The sequence below is a fragment of the Mus caroli genome, unplaced genomic scaffold, assembly GCF_978045245.1.
Source record: "Mus caroli unplaced genomic scaffold, Mus_caroli_1 scaffold_7, whole genome shotgun sequence".
NCBI classification, from domain to species: domain Eukaryota; kingdom Metazoa; phylum Chordata; class Mammalia; order Rodentia; family Muridae; genus Mus; species Mus caroli.
In genome coordinates this window covers 8,960,933-8,988,387 of record NW_028227262.1, presented here as the reverse complement: position 1 = coordinate 8,988,387, position 27,455 = coordinate 8,960,933, and the positions used below count along the sequence as shown (strand labels likewise).

The 27,455-nt window shown below is 45.1% G+C and overlaps 1 protein-coding gene across 4 annotated transcripts in view; it reads left to right on the top strand.

Moving 5' to 3' along the window:
• The first annotated feature begins 1,289 nt into the window (after window positions 1–1,289).
• Aebp2 (AE binding protein 2) overlaps window positions 1,290–27,455 on the top strand; it is an 87,364-nt gene continuing 61,198 nt past the window's right edge. For 3 of the 4 annotated variants that reach the window (XM_021164951.2, XM_029478441.2, XM_021164950.3), the window contains exons 1-6: window positions 1,292–2,036; window positions 11,374–11,581; window positions 17,306–17,413; window positions 21,828–22,014; window positions 24,464–24,588; window positions 27,136–27,203. In XM_021164951.2, coding sequence (XP_021020610.1) covers window positions 1,387–2,036; window positions 11,374–11,581; window positions 17,306–17,413; window positions 21,828–22,014; window positions 24,464–24,588; window positions 27,136–27,203 — 1,346 coding nt within the window. In that variant the 5' untranslated portion in view covers window positions 1,292–1,386. Of the gene's footprint in view, window positions 2,037–11,373; window positions 11,582–17,305; window positions 17,414–21,827; window positions 22,015–24,463; window positions 24,589–27,135; window positions 27,204–27,455 lie in introns of all 4 variants that reach the window. The other variant, XM_029478440.2, reaches the window with a different exon arrangement.

Below are 27,455 nucleotides of genomic sequence, written 5' to 3'. Positions count from 1 at the left end.
CTAGAAACATGAAAATACTCCACCTGGGGGATCTCTCTCTCTCTGTGAAGATCTACTAAGAATGAATGAGGGAATGCCCTCTCTGAGACTGCTTTCCCACTCCAGAGCATCAGATGTGCCCCGGAGTCAGGGTGTGATGTGGGCCCATCAGCCTTCCTCATAAACTCCAGGTCTTTATTTTACAAAAAGCTGTTTTACAAAGCATTCCCTTACCGAGAAGTTTAGGAAGAGGCAATGCTTCCCTTGCTGTAAAGGGAAGGTTTGACTCTTGCCTGAGGATAGGGAGGAGCCTTTCATTAGTTGGAGTAGTAACCTCTTCCCTGCTTTCTTCTTCACACCCTCCCTTCCTCTTTGTGAGGCAGGATTTCACTGTCTGGCCTGGAACTCACTATATATAGATCAGGCTGGCCTCTGGATCTCGGAGACTCTCCTGCCTCGGCCACCCTAGGGCTGGGGTTAAAGGTGTGCCTTTTAGGTGAGGTACCTGTGTGCACCACCCACCAGCCTGGGAGGGAGAGGGGATCGGAGCTGCTGGAATTAGATAGTTGTGAGCCGCCATGTGGGTGCTGCGAACCGCCCGCCGGCTCCTCTGGAAGAGCAGTTAGAGCCCTCAACGGGCAGCGCTACACCCCAAGAACTCAGCCTGCCTACAAGCGTCACCCCAGATTTTATTAGAAGCTCCAGGACTTAAAACCTGCGAGGATCTCGAGCCAAAGCGCCGCCCGCCTCGTCTGAGCTGCCCTCCTTGGGTCATTGGGACATCGGGACAGGTAAGCAAGCCTGGCTTGCGAGTCAAGCCTCTGCCTCCGCGGTGTGGACGTCGGCTCGGCGCCTCAAAAAAAACAAACAAACAAACAAACCCGATTTATCGAACTTTCTGCACATGTCTGAGACCTGTCTTTTGAGTAAGGCAAGCGCTCAGACGGCTAGACACTTGCTCCACTTATGGCTTCCTTCTACAGGACACCTCCCACGCAGACTGCCCCCCCCCCCCCACACGCACACACACACACACACACTCTCTCTCTGAGCCGATGCTTCTCTCTGGAGAAGTCCAGGGCTGTGAAAATCCCCACCGACTTCGGGTTTCGAGGGCTCGTCCCGCCTCCGCCCGGAGCGGGAAGGCGTGGGAAGGCCCAGAGAAACTCTGGAGGGGCGGGGCCGCCGCGGCGCGCAGGCGCGCTGCCTCCTCCGCGTGAGTGCGCGCGTTCCGGCGCGTGTCCCCGCGCGGGCTCCGTAGCGCGTGTGCAGCCTGACGCAGCCCCGCGGGCCCTCCTCCCGCTCTGCGGCGGCCGCGCGGAGTTTGGGGCGTGCGGGCGCGGAGCGGGGGGTGGCGGGGGCGAGGAGGCGGCGGCGAGAGGAGGCGGAGGAGCAGCAGGCGCCGCCATGGCCGCCGCGCTCGCCGACATGGCCGACCTGGAGGAGCTCTCCCGCCTCAGCCCGCTGTCCCCCGGCAGCCCCGGGCCCGCGGCGCGCGGGCGGGCCGAGCCGCCGGAGGAAGAGGAGGAGGAGGATGACGAGGAGGCGGAGGCAGAGGCGGTGGCCGCGCTGCTGTTGAACGGGGGAGCGGGCGGCGGCGCGGGGGGCGGCGAGGCGGAGACCATGTCGGAGCCGAGCCCCGAGAGCGCCAGCCAGGCGGGCGGGGACGAGGACGAGGACGAGGAGGACGACGAGGACGAGGGCAGCAGCAGCGGCGGCGCCGAGGAGGAGAGCAGCGCCGAGAGCCTGGTGGGCAGCAGCAGCGGCGGCTGCAGCGGCGACGAGACGCGCTCGCTGAGCCCGGGCGCGGCGAGCAGCAGCAGCGGCGATGGGGACGGGAAGGAGGGCCTGGAGGAGCCCAAGGGACCGCGGGGCGGCCCGGGCGGCCCGGGCAGCAGCGGCGGCGGTAGCAGCAGCAGTAGCGTGGTGTCGAGCGGCGGCGACGAGGGCTACGGCACCGGGGGAGGCGGGAGCAGCGCGACCTCCGGGGGCCGGCGGGGCAGCCTGGAGATGTCGTCCGACGGGGAGCCGCTGAGCCGCATGGACTCGGAGGACAGGTCAGTGCGCCGCCAAGGGGACTCTTCCCGGACCCCGGCGAGGGGACTCAGGGGACTTCTTCCTGATTCGAGGGAACTCTGCGTGGATCGCGTCTAGGGGACTCCTCCCGGACCCCACAGAGGGGACCAAGGGGACTCCCCTTGCATCCTGCCTAGGAGACTCCTCTTGGACCCCATTGAGCTGACTTCCTTGCCCGATCCCCTCCCATCTCCTGGACCCCGTGGCCCAGCCGGGAGGGGGGGGGCCTTCTGGCAGCGATCCCTTGCTCTGTAGATTCCCGGGCTCCGCCGAGGGGACCGAGGGGACTTTCTCGCCGCAGTCCTTTCCGTTTCTCGCCTCTTCTTCCCTGCCCCGCCCGCCTGCCCGCCTTGGGAACGGCTTCGCCGGAATCTCCCCTGCCCCCGACTCTGGGACCCCAGACCCGGGGGACTTTCTCTCCGGGATCTCCCGCCCCCTGATTCTCAGCCCCCCCCCCCTTCGGTCTCAACTTGGAAATCCCGGGCGGCCGCCGCGCCCCTCTCTCGCCGCTGAGCGGCTTCCAACTCCTCACCATCCCCCCTCAACTCTTCTTTCCCCACCCTCCTTTCCTCGGCGCGCGGTTCTCCTTTCGGACCGAAGGACGACTCTATCCCAGAGACAGCCTCCCCCAAATGGCCCAGACGCCCCAGCCGAGCTCCAGAGGCCCTTGATGTACACCTCGGTACACAAGGTTAGCTTCGTGCATCGGTGTTCGGGAACACTTGTCAGAACTGCAATTGACAAGTGTTTTCCAATATGGCTGGTCTCCTGGATCTCACAGAACTAACTTGTGCAGGGAGGAGACCCCCACCCCTGGCTTTGCTTTACTTTTGAAAAGAACTGTTGGTCCGTTATGTGTGATCTCTGCTTCTCAGATCCCTCACATCTGTCAGTTATATCATCTCAGGGGATTTGAGTTCTGGTCATCAAATCTGAGGGACCAAGTTTAAAACACAGAAAGAGCATTGTGGAAAGGAACAGTGAATTTTAATTGATGTCGTTTACAGTTGCTTTGCTGAATCAGAAATAATTGGGAGTCACAAGATACAGTCATGCAGGTTTAAAAAAGTAGAATGTGGCTTACAAAAACGCCATTATATATACAGTGATACGAAGATGTGGGAGTCATCCCCCTTGGTGACTTTTTTTTTGCAGTCATGTATGGGAGGTATCTGGAGTAATTGTCACTGTTCTAGATAGTACATTTAAGAAATGTAGTATGTTTTGGTTGCTGCTCTAATTTTTGATTGTAAAATTTCATAATCGAAGTTGATTTTTAATGTACTTCCAAAAGAGTCTCATGCTTAACACGCTCCTAAGGTACACTAGCATTTACTTTTGACCACCTGCTAGTTTTTGAAGATTAGAATTTATAAGCCAATAGTGGTTTCTCGCCATGGGTTGTGTTTGGGGTTAGGGGGAAGGGTGTCTGCCTAATATAACCCAGTTGCTCTTTCTTGAGAATTCAACCTTACCTACCTTGGCCTCTCACACCACACCATCCCTGGCCTTTGATTTGAAGTTACAGCATCCTGAGGTCTTTAGGGATTCTGGTTGCCAACAAAGATGAGCATGTTCCTAGTCAGTGATAAGGGACTGCCTGGGAAAAAAGACCTCAGGAATTCTTTTTTGACACTTTAAAACTGAGATAAGTAAATACTTGCTCTTTCTCCAACAATCTTTAGGACAGGAGTTCACTTTGTAGCCCAGGCTGGTCTGGTATTCACAGAAATAAATCCTCAGATCCCCAAATTTAGTGTCCACCTAATATCTAATCTACCACAAGGACTGAATGGGTGTAAATCAGACTGCTCCTTAGGACAACCTAGAAAGGTTGTGCTAGACTGTAGATGTGGTTGGGGAGGACAGTATCTTTAAGAAACCCAGTGGCACAGCCTGTTTTGGGGCTGCTGTGTGCTGCTGGAAGCTGTCACTTTGCTCAGGTAAAATCGAGGCTGTCCTTTAGAAACACTGCTGACTCCAGCTACACATGAAGCACTTGCTGTTACTCATCATTCATGTTTCTCTCAGCTCTTCTGCACGTCCATGTTTGCCATGTCACCCTCATGTTGATGATGCACGAGAGGGGGTATTTTATCATCCATTAAGCTATGGGTATCTCACAGAAAACAGCGTTGGGAGAGATACAGCTGGGTGTGAGTGAGATCCGCACCTCCACTACGCTCAGAAGACTTGGAATAGTTCACTTTATTTCTTTTTTTTTTTTTTTTTTTTTTTTTTTTTTTTGGTTTTTCGAGACAGGGTTTCTCTGTATAGCCCCCTGGCTGTCCTGGAACTCACTTTGTAGACCAGGCTGGCCTCGAACTCAGAAATCCGCCTGCCTCTGCCTCCCGAGTGCTGGGATTAAAGGCGTGCGCCACCACGCCCGGCTATTTCATTTTTAAGGAAGGGTTTATTTTGGTTCATAGTTCTAGGGCAGCAGGTAGGGTGGGGTGGGATGGGAAGGTTCAAATCCACCCCGATTCGGAAATACTTAGAACGTGCAGGAAGGCATTGGGGCAGGAGCAGGAAGCTGGCTGGTCACATTATGGCCATGCTGTGAGATTGAGCACGGCAAGAGCCTGTGAGTTTCTTCTTTTTTTTTTTCCCCTTTGTCTTTTTTTTTGGGAGGGGGTGTGCAACTCCGGTCTCTGTGGTCCTGGCTGTCCTGTAACTGTAGACCAGGCTGGCCTCAAGCTCAGCTCAGGTCGGTCTGCTGCTTTCTGCTGCACAACAGAGAGAAAGCTTGGACTGGGTCCCACCTACCATTAGACCTTTGAGATGTCCCTTGGGGAGCTGTCATGGTTTGGGGGGCGGTGGCTTACAGCTCTGGGATAGAATAGTTGACTTGAAATAATAAGCGGTACATGTTTCAGAGTTGTCCCCACCCCCACCCCACCCTCTCCATTACTTTCTGGGGACAGTGAATTTCTGGTTAAACAATAGTTAAGTAATTTGGTTTGATTTGGTATTGGATATCAATTTTGACAACTCAATGAAGAGAAGTATGGTATTAAGTACAGATAAGGTTAAACAAGCATGCTTGCTTCCTTTTTCCTTTAACTTATTAACATTTATTTATTGGTGTATGTGTGTACACCAGGTGCACTACAAAATTCAAGGGGGACTCGATCGTTCTCTCCAGCTTGTGTGATCTGTATGAACTCAGGGCAGCCGGCTTTGTAGGAAATGCATTTACCAGCTCAACCACTTCACTGGCCCATTCTTGCTTTCTTAATGCTTTTAAACATTGGAAGCTGAAAAAAAAATGCTATTGTGATCCTTTCAGGGTAGTAGCTTTTTCATCGGGGTGAGGAACCCTTAATAGTGACATTGGATTGTAGCCTTGATGGTTTTTGAAATACCCTTGTTGGCTTTGAGTTTTATGATTCAGATTAGATTAAAGATCCACTATTTTTTTTTTGCATTTTCAGCTTTTTTTTTTTTAAAGATTTATTTATTTTTATTATATGTAAGTACACTGTAGCTGTCTTCAGACACTCCAGAAGAGGGCGCCAGATCTCGTTGCGGATGGTTGTGAGCCACCATGTGGTTGCTGGGATTTGAACTCTGGACCTTCGGAAGAGCAGTCGGGTGCTCTTACCCACTGAGCTATCTCACCAGCCCTAAAGATCCACTATTTATTTATTTATTTATTTATTTATTTATTTATTTATTTATTTATTTATTTATTTATTTATTTATTGACATAGTCTGTCACTGGTTTAGGCTGGCTTGGTACTAGGCTAGCCTCCAACTCCTGACAGCCTTCAGTCTCCTGAATGTTGGGATTGCATGTGTGAATTACCGTCTTCTTAGGAGCCAGCATTCATTCTTGAGAGTGCACCAAGCTCTGGATTGGTTCATAGCTGATTTCACGGAAGGAAGTTGTAAGTTTTGTACTTAAATGATGGGAAGATATAGTAGCTTAAAGTCCTTTAAAAGGTGAGGCATTACTGTGACAGCAACATCCTTACCTTATCTTCTGAACTTTTTCTACTGGAATGGTTAGTTGTTCAGGTTTTGAAACACTTAGAGAAGCTGTGGTGGTACAAGCCTTTTTAATCGTAGCACTCTGAAAGCAGAGACAGTAGCCTGGTCTACAGAGCAAATTCCAGGACAACCAGGGTTGAAACAGAAGAAAAAAGAAAACATTTTAAATGTTGAGTTAATCTTTTGTTATGCCTTAAAATTTATTCACATTTTTAAGTATGAATGTTCTTTTTATAGAAAAACAATTAACTCTAGTAATGTCTAGATATTAGAATATTTGATTTAATGATGCCCTTTACAAACATGCATTAGACATTTTTGTTTTTGAAAGACTTAAGTTAAATGTAGCTCTGTGTTTAGAGGGTGCAAGTGATTTCAGAGATGAGTTGCAGGCAGCTGTGGCCTCCTCAGCCTTAGCCTTGGGTCCTGGGAACCATGCTTTGTCTTCGGAGGAGTAGTGTGTGCCCAGGGTTAATGGGAGTTATTTCTCCAGCCTTATATTAGAAGGATTGTAGTGAAAATGAATCATTTTTAAATTGATTAAATGATATGTCCTATAAAGTGGTAGAGAAATAGGTTAAAGCATATTTAATAGTATTATAAACTAGATATTTCTAAAGATTGTGGTTTTGTGTATGTGTGTTTGAGAGCGTGAGTGCAACACCTGTTAGGTATGGGTTTTTGTTTGTTTTTTTTTTTTTGTTTGTTTTGTTTTGTTTTTTTGTTTTGGAAGATGGGTGATAACATATTTCCCACTTGATCCATCATGTATGTTGACTTTTAGACTTTTAGTTCCAAGGTAGATTTTGCCATAGCTCCTAACAAATAATTTTATTTATTATATTAAGATTGGGTCTGTGTTAGCATAGAACTCCTGATTCTTGTACCACAACATGATTTTCAAACTGTTAGGATTATAGGCAAGTCCTGCCACACCTAGCTCAGCAAACTTGATCAATCACAAGTGAAGATTTTATTATACTTACCTGTCATTTGTTTGTTTGTTTGGTTTTTGGTTTTTTGAGACAGGGTTTCTCTGTATAGCCCTGGCTTTCCTGGAACTCACTTTGTAGACCAGGCTGGCCTGGAACTCAGAAATCCGCCTGCCTCTGTCTCCCTAGTGCTGGGATTAAAGGGGTGCACCATTACGTCCAGCTCCAGCTTTTCTTTAAATGTCATTTTTTGGATTACATTTTTCTGCAACTTATAAAACTATTTTTGTTTTATTTATTTATTTTTTTTGTATGTCTGTATCTCTGTTGGGTCTTTGTGAGTGCAAGTGCCTGAGAGGCCAGAGACTTCAGATCCCCTGGAGCTGGAGTTACAGGTTTGCTAGCCAGCCACCCACCCAGTGTGAGTGCTGAGAAGAGAATCTGGGCCCTTTGCAAGAGCTGCCCTGTTCTTAACCAGGGTGTGTCCAGCCTCCTGAAAAAACAGTTTTTGGTTTTTTTTTGTTTTTTGTTTTTTTCTTTCAATGTAAAAGGCGACACTTTGTGTGACTATAGTCTGACGGTGATTGCTACTGTCTCCAGCTAGAGAACCGTGGGTATAGTAGCACTGAAGGTCTGTCTAGTGGAGAAACATACTCAGTGTGGAGTGAGAGGCCATAGAGGAGAGCAGCCTGCTTGTTTTCCACAGACTGCATTTCATCATTGTTGCATAAAGTCCCTTTTGACCAATTTAGTGAATGCTGCTGGGTCTTGGGGAGACAAATCCTTTGTCTTTTTCTAGAGAAGTCATTGTGGGGATAGACAGTAGTCTTTTTTTTTTTTTTTCCACTTTGATTAGAAAAACCCATTTTGGCTATTAGTTTTACTGTGATAATTAGATGTAATTAGAGCAATAGCAGTAATAATTTCTTGGTTTAGTTTAATGATTTTTAATGTACTTCTAATTTTTTATGATCAGTTCAGCGTGACAGCCATATGTTATACTTTAAGCTATCTCTCTAGTCCCTTATCCTGAGTTTTTAATTATTTTTTGAAACAGGGTCTTACTATTTAGCTCTGGCTAACCTGGAACTCACAGAGATGCCCACCTCTGCCACCCAAGTGCAGAGACTGGGAAGGAAAGCAGGTGCCTGGCTGGAGCAGTCCTAGCGAGCAGCAGTTATAGGTGGAGAGAAGCACCTGTTAGCAGCACGAGGTCTTTCTTGCTAGCAGTTAGATGATTTGTCACACAGAGCTCATTCATTCCTTTTGTAAGTTCAAAGCCAGTCTGGTATACAAAGCAAGACCTGAGTCAGAAACAAGCCAACCCAACTAAAAAGCCTAAGGTTATATTGTTTCCTCTGACGACCCCTTTCAATGCTCTTAGACGAATACGTTTGCCTCCAGTTTAAGCAGTTTTCATTTTGTACAGAAGGTCATGATTGCTTCATCCTGTTTAGCCCCTCTGCCCTCTTTGAGATAGGCTGTCGTCAGTGTTAGCTCAGACTAGCCTGGACCTTGGTTAACAATGTGTCGAGTGGACAGCAAAAGCTAACAGTTGCAGGTGTGAGCTCTGCACCTGCCTCCTGAGAGGGACAGACAGACAGACAGTTCAGTGCTGTATCAGAACTGCTGGTGAGCCCTCCTCCCGCCGCCAGAGGCTTACAGACATGGCACACACACTAGGTGGCCCATATACTATCCTGAAAAATAGGAATTTTGGAGTCCTTGTTTTATAGGTTGTAGCGATGTATCACACATGCAGGAGTCCCCAGATTCCCTATATATATAACTCCCTGTGTATATTTAGGATTTTGTACTAATTAGGTGAATTGAAAGGTTCCTAATGATTGTGCTTTTCATTATTGACAAGGGAAAAAGTCTGATCTCTTATAGATTAGGGAAGTTCTTACTGGAATCTTCAAACCAGGACCTTCATTTGTCTTGAAGGAAGGATTTGGAGTAAGCATTCAGGCTAAATTCCTGGTGCCTTAATCCTTTCCTGTCACACTCAGAGCACAGTGGGTTCCAACCCTTTAATATAAAAATGCTGTTCTTCACAGTAGTGGACATTTTGATGTGTGTTGAGAAAATACAATTTAAAAACAATTTACAGGGTACAGTGCTGCAGTTGGAATAAATTCTGTGTTCCCTCCTGCACAGCACAGTGATTATTGTAAGTACTACAACAGGCTACAGGGGTGTTCGTTACTCTAGCTTGCTCAGCCATTTGTACAGATAGTAAGTAAAACATCATTTTGCCCCATAAATTTCCAGTAGTGATTGAAAAATTTTCCTCAAGTGGAATTATATATGGAGCCACAATACACAAAAATGAAAGTGATATTTGATTGGCATTGATTTGTAGGGCGGCAGGTCTTTAGACTTTGTGTTACATTTTAACTTACTTCATGTGCATGTGTGAAGGCCTGTCTGCAGAGGTCAGAACAGCTTTGCAGGAGTTGGTTCTCTCCCTCATCTCTACAGTTGATTTGTTTGGTTTTGAGACACCGTCAGATTGTAACCCAGGTTACCTGCACTGAGCCCCCCCCCCCCCTTTTGCTTTGTTTTTTTGGTCCTGGAGATTGAAGCAAGGTCTTCATAATTAATAGATAGGCAAGCATTCCACTAATGTGGTGTACTCTGGTCTGAAACGGAATTTCATTAACTTTGGTGCTGGATATTGGATCTTGGACCTGCTATGGAGGCAACCTACCACTTTGTTATAACCCAGTTTGAGCTTTTTCATAATAAAAATGTGAGGAGCCCGATGTGATGATGGTTTTGTAGGAGGTCTATGAGTTCAAAGCTGCCCTCGATTACAGACCAAGTACCAGGCTGTCTCAAACAAAACAACAAAACAACCCCCTAGAAACCGGTAGCAAGATCTCACAAACTAAAACTGATTGATAGACATTGCAGTCTTTTGGGATAGATAGAGATGAATTCTAAAAGTTTGCTCTGCTGGGCGTGGTGGGCACACCTTTAATCCCAGAGGCAGGCGGATTTCTGAGTTGGTCTACTGAGTGAGTTCCAGAACAGCCATGGCTACACAGAGAAACCCTGTCTTGAATGCCCCCCCCCCCAAAAAAAAAAAAACCAAAACAAAAAACCAAAGTTCACTCATTGCTAGCCTGGGCAGCATGGCAAGACTGTCGGATGATTTTTTTGGGGATGAGTGAGGGGTGTGTTATCAAGATGACATAGCAGCTAAAAGTGCCCTCTACCATGCCTGATGAAGGGAAGAACAACCCTTGCAAGTTGTGTTGTCCCCCCCTTGAAATTTTTTGTTTCTATTAATTTATTATCAATCTACCATTCATAGATCTAAAAAAACTCAAAGCAAGTCCCTAAGAAGCCACTTGAAAATTCCTAGATTGCCTGGGCGTTAGAAGAATGAAACACAGCCTCAAAACCAAAACCAAAAAGCGTGCTACAGGTATAAATGAGTGGTAAAGAAGTTTGAAATGTAAATAAAGAAAATATCTAATAAAAAAAGAAAAAGAAAAGAAAATCAATCCTGAGGCTGGAGAGATGGCTCAGGGTTATGTTATTCCAGAGGTCCTGAGTTCCATTCCCAGCAACCACACGGTGGCTCACAACCATCTGTAATGGGATCCAATGCCCTCTTCTGGTGTCTGCAGACAGTGACAGTGTACTCATACATAAAATAAATAATTCAAAACAAAACAAACAACCTCAACCCCTAGAGGCAAAGGAAGGCCAGTTAATCTCAACACCAGGGAGACAGATACTGAGTTACTGGACCAGCCTTGGCTGTAGAGTGAGATTTTGTATCAGAAAACAAAAACAATTTATAAGAGACTGAAGAGCAGTTTATATGCTAGAGGACCTAAGTTCAATTCCCAGCATTCACATGGTGATTCGTAAATACCAGTTCTAGGAGACCCAATGCCCTCCTAGTATCCTTGGGCACCACATGGCATAGAGACATAATATAGTCAAAATTGTACATATTTTTAAAAAAGGCTCTGTGTGTGTGTGTGTGTGTGTGTGTGTGTGAGAGAGAGAGTGAGAGAGAGAGAGAGAGAGAGAGTGTTAGTGGTGATGGTTTGATTTTAAGATATATTCACAGTGGATCATTCTCAAGCTATCTTCCAATTCTTGGCAGTCCTGCCTCCGCCCCACACCACCCAGCTTTGTATTTGATTTTGAGACACTGTTGTATTTTTGCCTTGTACTTTATTGCCAACTAATCTCAAAGCATTGCAGTGGCGTGGAGAATGTGGCCAGTATATTAATTGTAAGGAGCAGGGTGTTGTATGTATTCAGTATGTTTATTGTAAGGAGCAGGGTGTTGTATGTACTCAGTATTTATAAGATCGTATTGGTTTTGGTGACTTTCCAACAGTAACAGCCCTTTCTTCTCTTACAGCATAAGCAGTACGCTAATGGACATAGACAGCACAATTTCCAGTGGACGCTCAACCCCGGCCATGATGAATGGACAGGGGAGCACGACTGCTTCAAGCAAACACATTGCCTATAACTGTTGCTGGGACCAGTGCCAGGCATGCTTCAACTCCAGCCCAGACCTGGCGGACCACATTCGCTCCATACATGTCGATGGTCAGCGTGGAGGGGTTGGTTTTGCCATTCTTTTTCACTCTGTTTTTTTTTGTTTGTTTGTTTGTTTTATTTATAATTGCAAATGGGATTTTTTTTTCTTCATGAGAGGAATTGGTGAATTTCCCTCTTAAATATTGTTATATCCTATCTGCTTGCTAGGATTACATGATAGAAATTTTGGATTTCAGGTTGTTCCTAGATAGGTTGTTTTGAAGAAACAAACCCTTTAAAGCTGTAGTAGATGTATATAAATGGACACAGTGACTCCCAAGGTTCTGGCACTGGAGAGGGGAGCACCTGGGAATTGTTTGTGCAACTCCTGTGGGAAGCCAGCCTGAGAGACGGTGCCAGGGCTGTACATGTAGCCAGCACATGTAATTTTGAAGGGATTAGAGCCATCTTTCCAGCCCCCTTTAAAATTTTATTTACTTTTATGTGTATAGGTGCTTTTGACTCTACATAGTAGTGACATGGGTGTCTTTTTGAAGAGTGGCCTAAAACTTTGTGTTGGCTTTGTTAACCTTGACTTGGCACCTTTTCTTCTGAGTTCTGGGAATAAAGGCATGTACCACTATGCCAGGCAAGTTTATTTCACCGTATTTGTGTCTACTGTTCCCTAATAGTACATAGGATTCTCCATATCACATGAGAGTGGACCATGGATTTATAAACATAGTCAAATCTTAATTATTTATATTACCCACTGCTGAATTTGGAGAGGCAAGTACTGGGGAAGGCAGTGGCAGTTGGACTCTGTGAGTTTGAGGTCAGTGTGGTCTGCATAGCAAGTTCTAAGCAAGGCTACATTTTATGACAGTGCCTCAGAAAAACGAAACAAACAAAATAATAAACATTTTATACTTAAAGTGTTTGTAAAAATCAAGTATAAAAATGTTTTTCAAGGCCAGAAATGGTGGTATTTGCCTGTGATCCCTGCTTGGGAGGCAGAGGCAGGATGATATCTAGTTAGAGATTCTGAGGCTGCATGTGAGACCCTGCTTCAGAGGAGACAACTGGGGCTGGAGATTCTAAGAGCACAGGCTGCTTTCCTGAGCTCAGGTTCTGGTCTCCTAGAACCCCAGTGCCAAGGGAATCCAGTGCTCTCATTTGTCCTCTTAAGTAAGGTAATGTATGCATGCAGTGCTCAAACAGATATTTAGGCAAAACACACAAGTACTCTAGGAAGGAGGATTAAGAAAAAATAACACCAGCACTCGGGAGGCAGAGGCAGGCGGATTTCTGAGTTCGAGGCCAGCCTGGTCTACAAAGTGAGTTCCAGGACAGCCAGGGCTATACAGAGAAACCCTGTCTCGAAAAACCAAAAAAAAAAAAAAGAAAGAAAAAATAACACAAAACAAAGCACACCCACTTGTGAAATAGCTACAGTTGTGCATCTAAAGTCTTAGGTTCTTCTTTCCTCTTTTCTTTTTTTTTTTTTTTTTTTTCTTTTTAATTTTTTTTTTGGTTTTTCGAGACAGGGTTTCTCTGTGTAGCCTTGGCTGTCCTGGAACTCACTCTGTAGACCAGGCTGGCCTCGAACTCAGAAATCCGCCTGCCTCTGCCTCCCGAGTGCTGGGATTAAAGGCATGCGCCACCACGCCTGGCTCTTTCCTCTTTTCTTATTTCTCCTTTTCTTCTCTTTCCCTGTCCACTCCTTGTTTTTTTTGAGAGACAGGGTCCCCCTGAAAGCCCCAGGTTAGTCACTTTGCTAGGTGACAGCGGCACATACTTTTAATCACAGCGATTGGCAGGCAAAGGCAGGTGGATCACTGAGTTTGGCGCTAGCCTGGTCTACAGAGCTAGTTCTAAGACAGCCAAGACTAGAGAAGCCCTGTCTCAAAAAAAGTGTAGTCACTTAAGGTTTTAGATTAATAGAGCCAGCAGGTCTCTAAAAATCTAGTAGCAGGTCTGTAAAAGTCTTGGGCCGTGAGAGGTTGAGCCAGACTCCTGGTAGAGGTCAGCCTGGGCCTGTCTATTATTATTATTATTATTATTATTATTATTATTATTATTATTATTATTATTATTATATTTTCTTTTACATTTCAAATGCTGTCCCCAAAGCCCCCATACTCTCCTGCCACCCTGCTCCCCTACCCACCCAATCCTGATTCCTGGCCCTGGCATTCCCCTATACTGGGGCATATAATCTTCACAAGACCAAGGGCCTCTCCTCCCATTGATGACCATCCTCTGCTACATATGCAAATAGAGATACAACTGGGGGGGTACTGGTTAGTTCATATTGTTGTTCCACCTATAGGGTTGCAGACCCCAGCTCCTTGGGTTCTTTCTTTAGCTCCTCCATTGGGGGTCCTGTGTTCCAGCCAATAGATGACTATGAGCATCCACTTCTGTATTTGCCAGGCACTGGCATAGCCTCACAAGAGAGCTATATCAGGGTTCTGTCATCAAAATCTTTATGGCAGGCATATGCAATAGTGTCTGGGTTTGGTGGTTGTATGTGGGATGGATGAGGGGGTCTGTCTTGTTTTTTTTTTTTTTTTTTTTTTTTTGTTTTTTTTTTTTTGTTTTTTTTTTTTTTTGTTTTTCGAGACAGGGTTTCTCTGTGTAGCCCTGGCTGTCCTGGCACTCACTTTGTAGACCAGGTTGGCCTCGAACTCAGAAATCCGCCTGCCTCTGCCTCCCGAGTGCTGGGATTAAAGGCGTGCGCCACCACGCCCGGCTGGGTCTGTCTTAAAAAACCAAGTCATCCAAATAAAATTGAAAGTCTCCAGTGCTAGAAAACTAGGGTTATCTTGTTTTTAAATATCTGTTATATATTTTCTCCCTTCCTTTTTCCTTCCCTCCCTCCCTCCCTCCCTCCCTCCCTCCCTCCCTCCCTCCTTCCCTCCTTCCCTCCTTCCTCCCTTCCTTCTTTATTTATATGTTTTAGTTTTTCAGGACTGCTGATCTGGGTAGTCCTGGCTATCCTGCAACTCACAAACCTGCCTGCCTCTGCCTCTGGAGATTTGGGATTAAAAGTGTGCCCAGCTATGTTAATATTCTGTTGATGTTACTTGGGTTGAAAATTTAAGACAGTTCAGTCCATCATTAGCCAGTCGGGAGATTTATACTCAGGAGTATATATATGTGTGCTTATCAAACAGTACTGAATTATTTCCTGTAATGTATAGCATTTAACCATTTTCTTTTCCTAGGATTATTTTGAGACAGGATTTCACTGTGTAGACCACACTGACCTTGAATTTGCAGATCTGCCTGCTTCTGCCTCAGGAGTGATGGCTGGGATTAAAGGCCTGTGCCACTCACTGCACCCGCTAGACTGTGTTTCTTTAAGGAACTTAAAAATATATACTATTCATTTAATGTTTATGAGTTACTATAGCTGTCTTCAGATGGTTGTGAGCCACCATGTGGTTGCTGGGAATTGAACTCAGGACCTCTGGAATAGCAGTCAGTGTTCTTAACCTCTGAGCCATCTCTCCAGTCCTTTAAGGAACCTTTTAAGTGTCTGTCTAAATATGAGTTTGTATCACATTTATCTGTTTGTTTATTTTGTATGTGGGGGGAGGTGGGAGTGTAGAGGTCAGAGATCAGAGTTTGCCAGTATTGGTTATTTCTCTATGTGAATCTTGAAGATTGAACTCAGTTTATTGGGCTTGGTGGCAAGTGCCTTTACCCAGTGGGTCACCTCACTGGTCCAAAAGTAATCTTGGGAATGTTTTTCATGGTAGGGATATTGAACAATGTCCTTTGTGGTTACCCCTTGAGCTTCCTCTGTAGCTCAGGTCGGCTTTGCACTCACGTCCTGCCTCATCCTGCTGAGCAGCTGCAATTACAAGCCTGCTCTGCTAGTGAGTGGTTAAAGGGACTTTTAAACCTTGGAGAGTGAAGCATTGTAGGATGAACAGAGGAGGGCCAGGAATAATTGAGGAGGATGTGTTTTGAAATGTAGTGTCTGCCTAAGTGAAGTTTATGTGCAGCATCCTGGGAGCAGTCACTTACAAGGGCAACAGTGATGTTGCCTTGTTTGATAGAGTAAGTTCGGGTTTTTTGAGATCGGGTCTTGTGAGTCTCTTACCTTTACTTTCCAATTGCTGAGCTAATGTCAGCATGGTCATTGCACCGAGATTCTCCAGGTTTGTGTGTGTATTATCTGAAAGTACTCTACCAACCACTGGAGGACACAGCAGTCGTTCCTACCTACTGTGCCTGCTATAGGTCATGCCCATGTCACCAATCCATCTGAGAAAGTCAGCCAAAGTAGACCCCAGAAGCTCACCTTGACTCAGTCGTTAGTTCATAGACTGAGGTGCTTGGTGCCCACCTCCCAAGGAGGCTAGAAGAGAATGTCAGAATCCCGGGAACTGAAGTTAGATTGTTTGAGCTGCCATGTGGGTGCTGGGAATTTCACACGTGTCCCTGCAAAGAGGAGCCATTAGACACTCTTAGACTCTTAGACACTGAGTTGTCTCTCTAGTCCTACATTTTTTAAAAAATGTTTTTGTTATTTTGCTTTGAAATCCCAGGGCTTTATGCACTGTAGGCAAGCACTCTTCTGTAGAGCTATACTCACCCTAATGCACTTGTCTTCTTCAGTCTTCATATACTTTGGTGTTTTTTTTTTTTTTTTTTTAATTTATTTTTTTAATATTTTTATTACATATTTTCCTCAATTACATTTCCAATGCTATCCCAAAAGTCCCCCATAGCGCCCCCCACTTCCCTACCCACCCATTCCCATTCTTTTGGCCCTGGCATTCCCCTATATTGGGGCATATAAAGTTTGCGAGTCCAATGGGCCTCTCTTTCCATTGATGGCTGACTAGGCCATCTTTCGATACATATGCAGCTAGAGACAAGAGCTCCGGGGTTCTGGTTAGTACATCATGTTGTTCCAACAATAGGGTTGCAGATCCCTTTAGCTCCTTGGGTACTTTCTCTAGCTTCTCCATTGGGAGCCCTGTGATACATCCAATAGCTGACTGTGAACATCCACTCCTGTGTTTGCTAGGCCCCGGCATCGTCTCACAAGAGACAGTTATATTTGGGTCCTTTCAGCAAAATCTTGCTAGTGTATGCAATGGTGTCAGCGTTTAGAAGTTGATTATGGGATGGATCCCTGGATACGGCAGTCTCTAAATGGTCCATCCTTTCATCACCGCTACGAACTTTGTCTCTGTAACTCCTTCCCTGGGTGTTTTGTTCCCAATTCTAAGAAGGTGCACAGTAGTACAGTGTAGTTCTTTATCACCATGAAGAACTTTAATAAATTTTAAAAACCATAATGTAGATGAGTGTCATTCATGTACATGAATTTTGATCTATGAGTTTTGTCAAAGAATGTAGTCATTCAGCCGGGCGTGGTGGCGCACGCCTTTAATCCCAGCACTCGGGAGGCAGAGGCAGGCGGATTTCTGAGTTCGAGGCCAGCCTGGTCTACAAAGTGAGTGCCAGGACAGCCAGGGCTACACAGAGAAACCCTGTCTCGAAAAACCAAAAAAAAAAAAAAAAAAAAAAAAAAAAAAAAGAATGTAGTCATTCTATTCTGAGGATTTATTTTAAGAGAGTCATGAACAGCTATGCGGTGGTGGCACACTCCTTTAATCCCAGCACTTGGGAGGCAGAGGCAGGGGAATTTCTGAGTTCGAGGCCAACCTGGAATGTATTTTCATTGAGTGCACAGTGTTTATCAGTTGAAGATTTTCATCGTTTGAAATTCCGAGGATCCGAAGTCTTTGAGGTAAATGCTGACACTGTCTTTGTTGTAACAGGTGTTCGTTTGCTTGTGGAAAGGTTGCAAGGTGTATAACACGCCGTCAACCAGTCAGAGCTGGCTACAGCGGCACATGCTGACACACAGCGGGGACAAGCCTTTCAAGGTACGTAGATGAGGAATTCATAGTCACATTGTGAACTCAGCTCTCCTTTTTAAAGGTAAGGCCTCACTCTGCAATCTGTTCAGGTGGTTGTGAAACTCCTTATGTAGGCCAAACTGGCTTCAAAGTCCTTGGCCTCCCAGTGTTAGCATTTCAGGATGAGCCACCATACCTGGCTGACCTGTGTAGTGATCATACTTTGGGCCTTCTAAAAAATTTCCTTTCAGTACTGAGGAGCAAATGTAGAGTCCTGCAAGCATCTCCCACAGATTTGACCCTGGTGCTTTCTAAAAATGGAAAAGATCTTTTTGTTAACAATTTTGTTGATGCTTACATTTCAGAAGATGCTGAGAATAAATAAAATAAGTTCAGGGTGAAGAGCAGAGCAAAAAAAAGGCGAGCGCCTTTTAAACCAGCAAATGGCCAGATAGTGTTGAAATACTGTTATGGAATAAAGAAAGTACAACTTTTTTTTTTTTTTAAAGATTTATTTATTATTATAAATAAGTACACTGTAGCTGTCTTCAGACACACCAGAAGAGGGAGTCAGATCTCGTTAGGGATGGTTGTGAGCCACCATGTGGTTGCTGGGATTTGAACTCAGGATTTGAACTGAAGAACAGTCGGGTGCTCTTACCTGCTGAGCCATCTCACCAGCCCCGAAAGTACAACTTCTTAACAAACAGATGTGTTGGGATATCTTTAAAGAATAAGTTTCTGAAGAGTTCTTTCAACTTTTAAAATAATTTGTTTTCTAATTATGGCAAGCATATGCCACAAGACTTATAGGATCACCATAAAGAACTTTAATAATTTTTAAAAACCATAATGATCTATGAGTTTTGTCAAAGAATGTAGTCATTCTATTCTGAGGATTTATTTTAAGAGAGTCATGAACAGCTGGGCGGTGGTGGCACACGCCTTTAATCCCAGCACTTGGGAGGCAGAGGTAGGTGGACCTGGTCTACAGAGTGAGTTCCAGGACAGCCAGGACTACACAGAGAAACCCTGTCTCGAAAAACCAAAACCAAAGAGAGAGAGAGAGAGAGAGAGAGAGAGAGAGAGAGAGACAGACAGACAGACAGACAGACAGACAGAGAACAGACAGACAGACAGACAGACAGAGAAACCCTGTCTCGAAAAACCAAAACCAGAGAGAGAGAGAGAGAGAGAGAGAGAGAGAGAGAGAGAGAGAGAGAGAGAGAGAGAGAGATAGTGTGTGTGTGTCATGAACAAATTGAAGGTACTAGGAACATTAGAGGTAGAGGCATCCAGGAGCTTACAGGCCAAGGAAGTTGGTAGGATGAGGCAGGGGGCTGCTTGAGCCCAGGCGTGAGCCACTCTGGACAACATGGTTGAGACCCCTCATGGCCTGACTATTTTTTGATTGGGGAATGTTTAGTTACTTACTAGGGTTTGGGAGGTGGAACTGGGGTCTCAGCATTTAACTGGCTGCCTTGAAACTTGACTGTAGACCAAGATAGCTTTGAACTCACAGAGATCTGCTTGCCTGCCTCCCAAGGGCTGCAATTAAAGGTATGTTCTACCATACCCAACTCCCAGTGGAGAAAGGCAAGAGGTTTTTAAAGATGTTCGGACTGTATTATAGAGTATAACTTATAGAGAGTGTTTCTGTGTCTCTGTAAGCAAGCACATGAACATGGGATGTACTCAGCGAACTGCCTTCTCCTGCTCTGTCCTAAGGAGTCATGTAAGCCAACAAGACAGTGCTATTCAGACAGTGCCTATTCCAGGCACTGAAGAAGGAACGCTGAGGAAAGGAAAGCACACCTTTCCCTTTCAGGAATTGGCCTTTTACAAAATTAGTATTTTGTTTTATTTATTTAGTGAGTGAGTGAGGTAGACTCTCTGTGTGGTGGCCTGAAACTCATTTTGTAGCAAGGCTGGCCTCAATCTCAAAGAGACAATCATTCCTCTGCCTAGACCAGGCTGGCCTCGAACTCAGAAATCCGCCTGCCTCTGCCTCCCAAGTGCTGGGATTAAAGGCATGTGCCGCCAGTGCCTGGCCTGTTTTTATTATTTTTATTTTCCATGTACAGGTAGACTCATGTACTTGCCTATACGTTCAAGGGGGGGGGGCGGGCAGAAGAAGATATTGGATCTCTTGAAACTGTCCAAAATGGGTGCTGGAACTTGAATTACACACTGAGCCATCTCTCCCGACAGGAAATATATATGTGGAGGTTAGAGTTCATCTCATTTTCCTGATTGGCAGGGTGGTTTTTTTACTTCTTGGTGTTTATTATTTATACAGCCTAGATATCAGCCTGTCCTACTGAAGCCTTTTAACTTTCTGTAATCTTGGCCTTATTGGAGTCTTGTTCAGGAATAGATGCCTATCCCTGCTGTATCCTGTGTGGGGGTAAGTGAGGGACACATGTTCACATCTAGGTCAGATGTTGACAATGGGTGTTTGCCTCAGTTTCTCCTCACCCTCACTCTCTTCCTTCAGATAATGTCTCATAGCTCAGGTGTGGTTCAGAACTATGTAGTTGCCAGTGACCTTGAATGCCTGTTCCTGAACCTAGGTCTTGTTGATAACCACGCTGCTACTGAGCTACATCTCTATTCTCCACTTAGGGCCGGCCTCTCATTGGACCTGGCCAATCTGCCATTGAGCCTCTTCCATGCTAGGATTATAGATGGATGCTGCTGTACCTGGCTAAATGGAGGTGCTGGGGATCCAAACTGAGGTCTTCATGCCTGTGCAGTCAGCATTTTACCAGCCCATCCATCTGCCCAGCTCCTGTGCTCATTTTGAGGTGTTTCTCTTAGCATTTTCTCATTTTGGGTTGTAAATGAAGGTCTTGCAAGTTTGGATTGGTTTTTGTATAGAGAGATTTCATTCTTCTGCAGGTGAATATCCTGCTTTGCTGACATCACTGTTGAAAGGACAGTGTATGATACATATACATGCAGGCAAAACACCAATGCACATAAAATAAATTATGTCTATCTGAGATTCTCTGGTACTGAAGTTTCAGATAGGTGTGCCATCACTGACCCACACACCCAGCTCATCGCCTTACTATGAGTAGATGATTGCTTCTCTTTTGAGTTACAATAACTTGGATTTAGCTTTATTTTTGAAGTTACTTTTTTTCTGTGTCTTGCTGAATTCTTAGCCTTTCAGGGCAAGAAGTTAGTGTTGTCTATCACTTTCTTGTACCTTATATGATAGTGGATACTGGCAAGTGTTTGCACTGGAATCCTGAGCCGTTCTTCCAACTTACTGAGCACTTGTAATAAAGTGTGTAGATTCTTACTAATGCTAGGTGCTATTTTATTAGCACTGTATAAAGAGCTTGTTGAATGTTAGGTTTGTCATTAATTTTGTATGAATCATAAGCATAGAGCTGTTGATTTCCACTGCTATGAATAGACACGTCTATGACTAACAAGATGTTTTGGGCTTAAAAATGTACATAAAGGTGTTCATACTTCCAAGATGCATTGAAAGTGTTAATTGTGGTGTGTGTACTCAGTGATGGTGTGATGACACGCCCAGGTGAGGAAAGCGCTTTCCCACCTGGAATTTAGGAATTTCCCTGTTAGCAGATGGTGCTGAATTTTTTTGAAGTTAGGACTCGAAGTTCGGACTCAAAGTTAGGACTGGTAGTGCCTTGAGTAGAAGAGCCTGGGGTGGGGAATGTGTTGGAGAATGGTGTTTTGGATGTTGGTGTTGAACTGTACCAATTACAGATTTGTAGGGAGGCATCTGAAGAGTTTGTAGTAGCTTATACTTAAATTTTTTTTTTTTAATTTTTAGAAGATTTATTATTATATCTAAGTACAGTGTAGCTGTCTTCAGATGCACCAGAAAAGGGTGTCAGGTCTCATTACGGATGGTTTTGAGCCACAATGTGGTGGCTGGGATTTGAACTCAGGACCTCTGGAAGAGCAGTCGGTGCTCTTAACCACTGAGCCATCTCTCCAGTCCTAGCTTATATTTTTTAGATGGTATTGCATGGCTTTAGTCCTAGTGCTCTGCAGGAAAGGCAGGAGGCTCCGTGAATTGAATCCAGCCTGGTGTAAATAACGGGGTGGAGGCAGGCAGGGTTTCATAGGGAGTTCCTGTAATAATAGAAATAGAAGATCTGGGGATTGCTACAGCCATTAGCATGTCAGGTTCCTGTTCTTGTTAGACCTGCTTTGTTAAAACACATCTCTTCTATAGGAAGATGATGCTGTCTATGCTTCTGTGCAGTGGAGAGAGAGCAGCCAGGCCACTGCCAAGTGGTGCACTTGTTAAATAACTTAGTTAAATTTTGAAGTGAATTAATGAAGGAAATGCCTTTGTTCGTCTCTAGAGTCAGGTACAGCTCGGCTTACCTGCTGAGACCATCCATGACCCACAGCACAAGCAGTAACGCTATCTCTTCATTTTCCTTTGCAGTGTGTAGTTGGTGGCTGCAATGCCAGCTTTGCTTCTCAGGGAGGGCTCGCTCGCCACGTACCCACACACTTCAGTCAGCAGAATTCCTCAAAAGTTTCTAGCCAGCCAAAGGCCAAAGAAGAATCTCCTTCTAAAGCTGGGATGAACAAGCGGAGGAAGCTAAAGAACAAGAGACGGCGCTCATTACGTAAGGGCTCACTTAGAAAAGTCTCTGTGTGGTAAAAGGGCTTTAAGCAAATCCAGTGTCACTGATCTTAAGTTTGACTATATTTATGGAACGTAGTGTTCTGTACCTGCCTTTCAGAATGAGAATCTAGGGGAAAATGTTTGTAGATGTATGCTAAAAGAGGATTAAGTGTATGTGGTCTTAGAATATAAAATGTTTGTATTTAGAGAATTAGATAAGTACGTGGTATCTAGTTTGATTTGTTATAAATTAGAAAATTTTGAGCATTTCAGAAGTAAAAATAAAATAAGTTAAATAACTTGATAACTTGATAAAGTATAGGATGTGTGTGAACTGTGAAACAACTTGAACATATGAAAATTATGCTCTTAACTGCTGGGTTCTATATAGGACACTCCTTTGATATTTTGCGTTAAAATAATTACACAGTAGGCTTACAAGTGTTGGGAGTTAGGAATTAGCCATAACTACAGAGCTGGGCGGGCCCGGGGCTTGACTCTTTGGGTCCACTGATCAGCACCTCTGGAACAAGGAAACAGGTGGAGTGCAGTGCAGTGCGTGAGGGCACAAGGGTGAGGCAGGGAGCCGGCTGGCGGGCGTGTGGGCGGAGAACGGAGAAAAAAATAAAAGCTGGTGGCTAATACATTGAAATGTTTCTGTCACTACAAAACCACCGTGAACAAATGAATTGACCACAAAGGGGGAAAAAAAACTCAACTTTTTTTTTTTCTTTTTTCTTTTGTTTTTTGAGACAGGGTTTCTCTGTATAGCTCTGGCTGTCCTGGAAGTCACTTTGTAGACCAGGCTGGCCTTGAACTCAGAAATCTGCCTACCACTGCCCAGCTCCAAAATGTTTTTTAACTAAATTGTTTCCTACTATAAAAACACCCTTACATACTTTGTTATTTGGTTCTAAATATCGTGACTATAAGTAACTTTGGGAAAAGGTTATTTCAGCTTATGGTATCACTAAGAGAAGTTAGGCCAATAACCTAGATGCAGAAGTAATCCTGCCACCAGTGTGGTGCAAGTTTGATGATCTCTGGAGCCCACATGGTGGAAGGGGAAAATATACGAGAGTCACATTTGACCTCCATACTTGCAGCAAGCAAGGTACTGGCCTAGCCTCACCTGCCATGAGTGGAAAACAGAGAAAAGAAAACTGCTTAATACGATATTCCACCAGGGAGCTTGCCCTCCTCTTCCTCCCCACTGCATCGCCATTTGTATCTAGCCACTGTTCCCATTCCTAGCAGCGCTTGCTCAAGCTCTCACTGTGTAAACCAGGCTGCGGGAGCTGCTTGATCCCCGGGGTTGGCATTACAGGTGTGTGCCTGCAAGCCAGGCTCCTTTTTGCTTTTTTTTCAAGGCATTTTCAGCCTAGCCCAGGTTGACCTCAAATTCTTGATCTTCTGAAACCACTTCCTGCCTGCTCACTCGTCTTAGAAAGTGAAGGTGGGCGCACCTCGGTGCCCAGTTTGTGTTTAGAATTGGCACATATGTCTGCATATGGAGGTGCTGCACGCCCTCACCTGCAGCCTCTGTTGAGGTCAGCTGCTGAGGTGAGCCAAGTGCTGGGTCCTCAGCTGTGCATGTGAGGGGTTTGGTTGTTTGGTTAATTTTGGAGAGGATGAGTGTATGTTGCTCTCTAAACTAAAACATGGAAAGCCTTTCACTTTTGGGAACCAAGGGAGCCAGCCACTGGTGAGCAGAAGTGCCCTGCTTTAATCTCTGTTCTTCAGACACACCTGTCCCGTGGGACACTGAAGCAGTGCTTTTTTTTTTTTTTTTTTTTAAGATTTTTATTTATTTATTTTACACACACACGACGAGTACAGTGTAGCTATCTTTGGAGACACCAGAAGAAGGCATCAGATCCCATTACAGATGGTTGTGAGCTACCATGTGCTTGCTGGGAATTGAACTCAGGACCTCTGAAAGAGCAGGCAATGCTCTTAATCGCTGAGCCATCTCTCCAGCCCCTGAAGCAGTGCTTTTTTGGCACTTTACTGAGGGAATCTGTTGTGGCCATTGTTATAAAAAGTAGATTTGGGGGTGGGGGGGCTTCGAGACAGGGTTTCTCTGTGTAGCCCTGGCTGTCCTGGCACTCACTTTGTAGACCAGGCTGGCCTCGAACTCAGAAATCCGCCTGCCTCTGCCTCCCGAGTGCTGGGATTAAAGGCGTGCGCCACCACACCCGGCAGTTTTGAGAATTTTTATGAAAAAAATAAAGCTGGTGGATTATGAGGCTGATAATGGAGGTGCTGGACTCATTGATAATTGGAATTCTGCCTGTTCTCACCGTATCAGATGACAAAGCCATGTGCAGCTAGGCACTGGGCAGGGACTAGCTAGCTCCCTGTCAGTTAAAGCCGCAGTCTCCTGTGTTTGCAAAGCACACAGTTGTCATCTTTTAAACTGCCTTTAACCTTTCTGTATTGACTTTCAGCGCGGCCACACGATTTCTTCGATGCACAAACACTGGATGCCATAAGACATCGAGCCATATGCTTTAACCTCTCTGCTCACATAGAAAGCCTAGGGAAGGGACACAGTGTTGTTTTCCATAGTACTGTAAGTATTCTGTTTTTCTTTCAAATTAGATAGAATGGCAAAAGTATACATTGGCTTTCATATTTATAAATTGATCAAAATTTAGGAGGTTTTGTTAAAGTCACAAATTTGTTGGTATGTTAGAATATGCCTGGAATTCCAGCACTCTGCAGATGAAGCCCGAGCTTCTTTAGGTTCAAGCTTTCCTCGGCCAGAGTAACTGTAAGGCCGGCCTGGGCAACTTAGTTGCTGAAAATGAAGAATAAGGGTGGAACTTAGTGATAGAATAATTGCCTAGCATAACGGAGGCTGTGGGGCCAATCTTCAACCTCTAGTACCAAAAACCAAAAAGAAAAGTGTTTGGGTGGGGCTAGGGTGGGGGTGTGAACATATCATCAATATCCTGAAGGAGGAGGAGACTTTTAATTGTGTTTTGACTCACAGGTATAACCTTAGTTTTCTAGAACCGTGGCTGACCAGCACATTGTGGAGAGTCACTATTTCTTGGGGCTAGGTTTTCAACCCAGAACAAGCAGAATATCAGCTTAGAAACAAAAAACAGTAAAATCAGTTGGTTAGCAAGGAACACATTTATTGTCCATTCTTTTTAAAAAGTATTATTAACTTATGTGCATGTGTATGCCTGCCTGCGTGTACATCATGGTACTATGTGTGTCTGATGTCTGAGGAGGTCAGATTCCCTGAAACTGGAGACAACTTGAGTTGCCACGTGGTTGCTGGTATCCAAACTCTTCAAGGATTCTCTTTAAGGGCAGCAAGTACTCTTGACTACCAAGTCTGTCTCTCGCCTTTTTCTAGTCATTTTTAAAGTTAAGTGTGTGTGTGTGTGTTAGTGTTAGCACATGCATGTCCCCATTGTTTAGTGTTTGTTTTATTGGGTTTTTTAAAAAATGTATTTTGTGTGATTGTTTTTGTGTGTGTGTGATTTGATGTTGAAACACTCAGGAGGAGAATATGTAAGGCTAAGGACCTGGGCAGATTAGGACATACTGTGTATGTTGTGTGGGTAGTAACCAACGATGAGTGATTGAACCCTTAACTTCATTAGTGTGAATGCCTGCACTGACGTGGAGTGAGTGCACGCTGAGGGACCTTGCCGTGGGGGTGGGGTGGGGTCCATGTGAAACGTGAGGCGGGGGGGGGGGGCATCCTTGTGAGCTACAGAGGAATCAGCCAGCTGAGCAAGTTGTCATGGCTGTGATGGACACCGCTGTATGTTGAGTAGAATCAACCTTTATAGAATAGTTTGAGGCAGTCTACAAAGCTACCTTTAAACTCCTGCCTCAGCTTCTTCAGGCCTGGGATTGTAGATACACAGCAGCACATGCATTCCCTGCTAAAGTGGCTGTAAGTGTCCCTGTTAGTAACTGTCATGAAATACTTGAAACTGCTCACATGTGCTAATGTGTGCCTTCAATGAGGTTTTCTCCAGAAGAGGTCAGCAGAACCACACTTTCTGGTGTGATGCTGTGTTGGCTTGAGTTCTGCATTTGTTGTTGTAACTCCAGACCTACTTTTGCATTGTCCCATGAATTGCCAAGTCTAGTTCTAATGCATTCATATAACTACAGGCTTCCATATCGTGGAGGAAAGAATTGTTTTTTTGTATAAAGTTCTATTATTAGTTGTGATATGTTTTGAGAACAATATAACAGTATTTATTTGGACATTTCTTTTTTTTAGAGATTTATTTATTATTATATCTAAGTACACTGTAGCTGTCTTCAGATGCACCAGAAAAGGGTGTCAGATCTCATTATGGATGGTTGTGAGCCACCATGTGGTTGCTGGGATTTGAACTCAGGACCTTCCGTAGAGAGCAGTCGGTGCTCTTACCCACTGAGCCATCTCTCCAGCCCCTATTTGGACATTTCTAACTTGAACTTGGTATCAGTGGTGTGGAGATTGCAATGGCACAAACTCAAGCCCTCAGTGTGGGCTCTAGATTGCTGTAAATACCAGGATCACCTTGGCTTTCAGACTCAGCAATGGTTTGGTGCACTGGCTAGCTAGGTGGGCTGCTCCTAAGGATGGATTGGCCTACCAAGCACAGCAGGAGAAACCCAGGTCGACGGGGAGCTCAGTTGTAATGGAGACTGTCCATGTAGCCAAGGATAGCCTTGAGCCCCTACCCTCTTTCCTGGGATTATAGGTATATGCCACCAAACCTGTGTTCTGGCTGGTTTGTTTGTTCTCTGTTCTCTTGTATCTCATCCAGCTAGAGAGCAGAAGTTACTACTTGGGATCGGTTCTCCCAAGAAAGACTAGCCCTTGAAGAAAGTGCTTATGACTGCTGAGCCGTCCTGACAGCCATTAGTTGCTTTAGGTTTTTGGTTTTTTTTTTCTTTTCTTTTTTTAAATTTATGAGTGTGTGTGGGTACCTTGGCAATTTCAGTGTTGTGGGAAGAGGTTGACATGTGCAAAGAAGAAAGGATAAGATGTTGTGGCAGTGCCTTTCCTGGTAGGCATGGCCATGTCGGTTTAAGAGTATAGAGGAGTGGTGTTATAGTTTTTCTGTCTCTTTCTTTCTTTCTGTGCTGTTACTAGGTGATAGCGAAGCGAAAGGAGGAGTCTGGAAAGACAAAGCTGCTGCTTCACTGGCTGCCCGAGGACATGTGAGTGCTTGACGGGGGAGGAACGTGCTCTACTTAGTAAAATTGTGAGTGGGAAAATGACTGAACTTTCAGGATGTACTGCGCTTTGAGGCTGTCGGGTTGACAGCTGAGCTGAGGTTTTTATACTTTGTACTTAACTGCACTGTGTCTGGTGAGGACTGAGAGAGAGGAGGCTGCCCCTCAGTCAGAGGGCAGCTTGACAGATAGCGGCTGGAGGGGGTTCTGGACCATGGAGCCTCTGGTCTCCGAGCA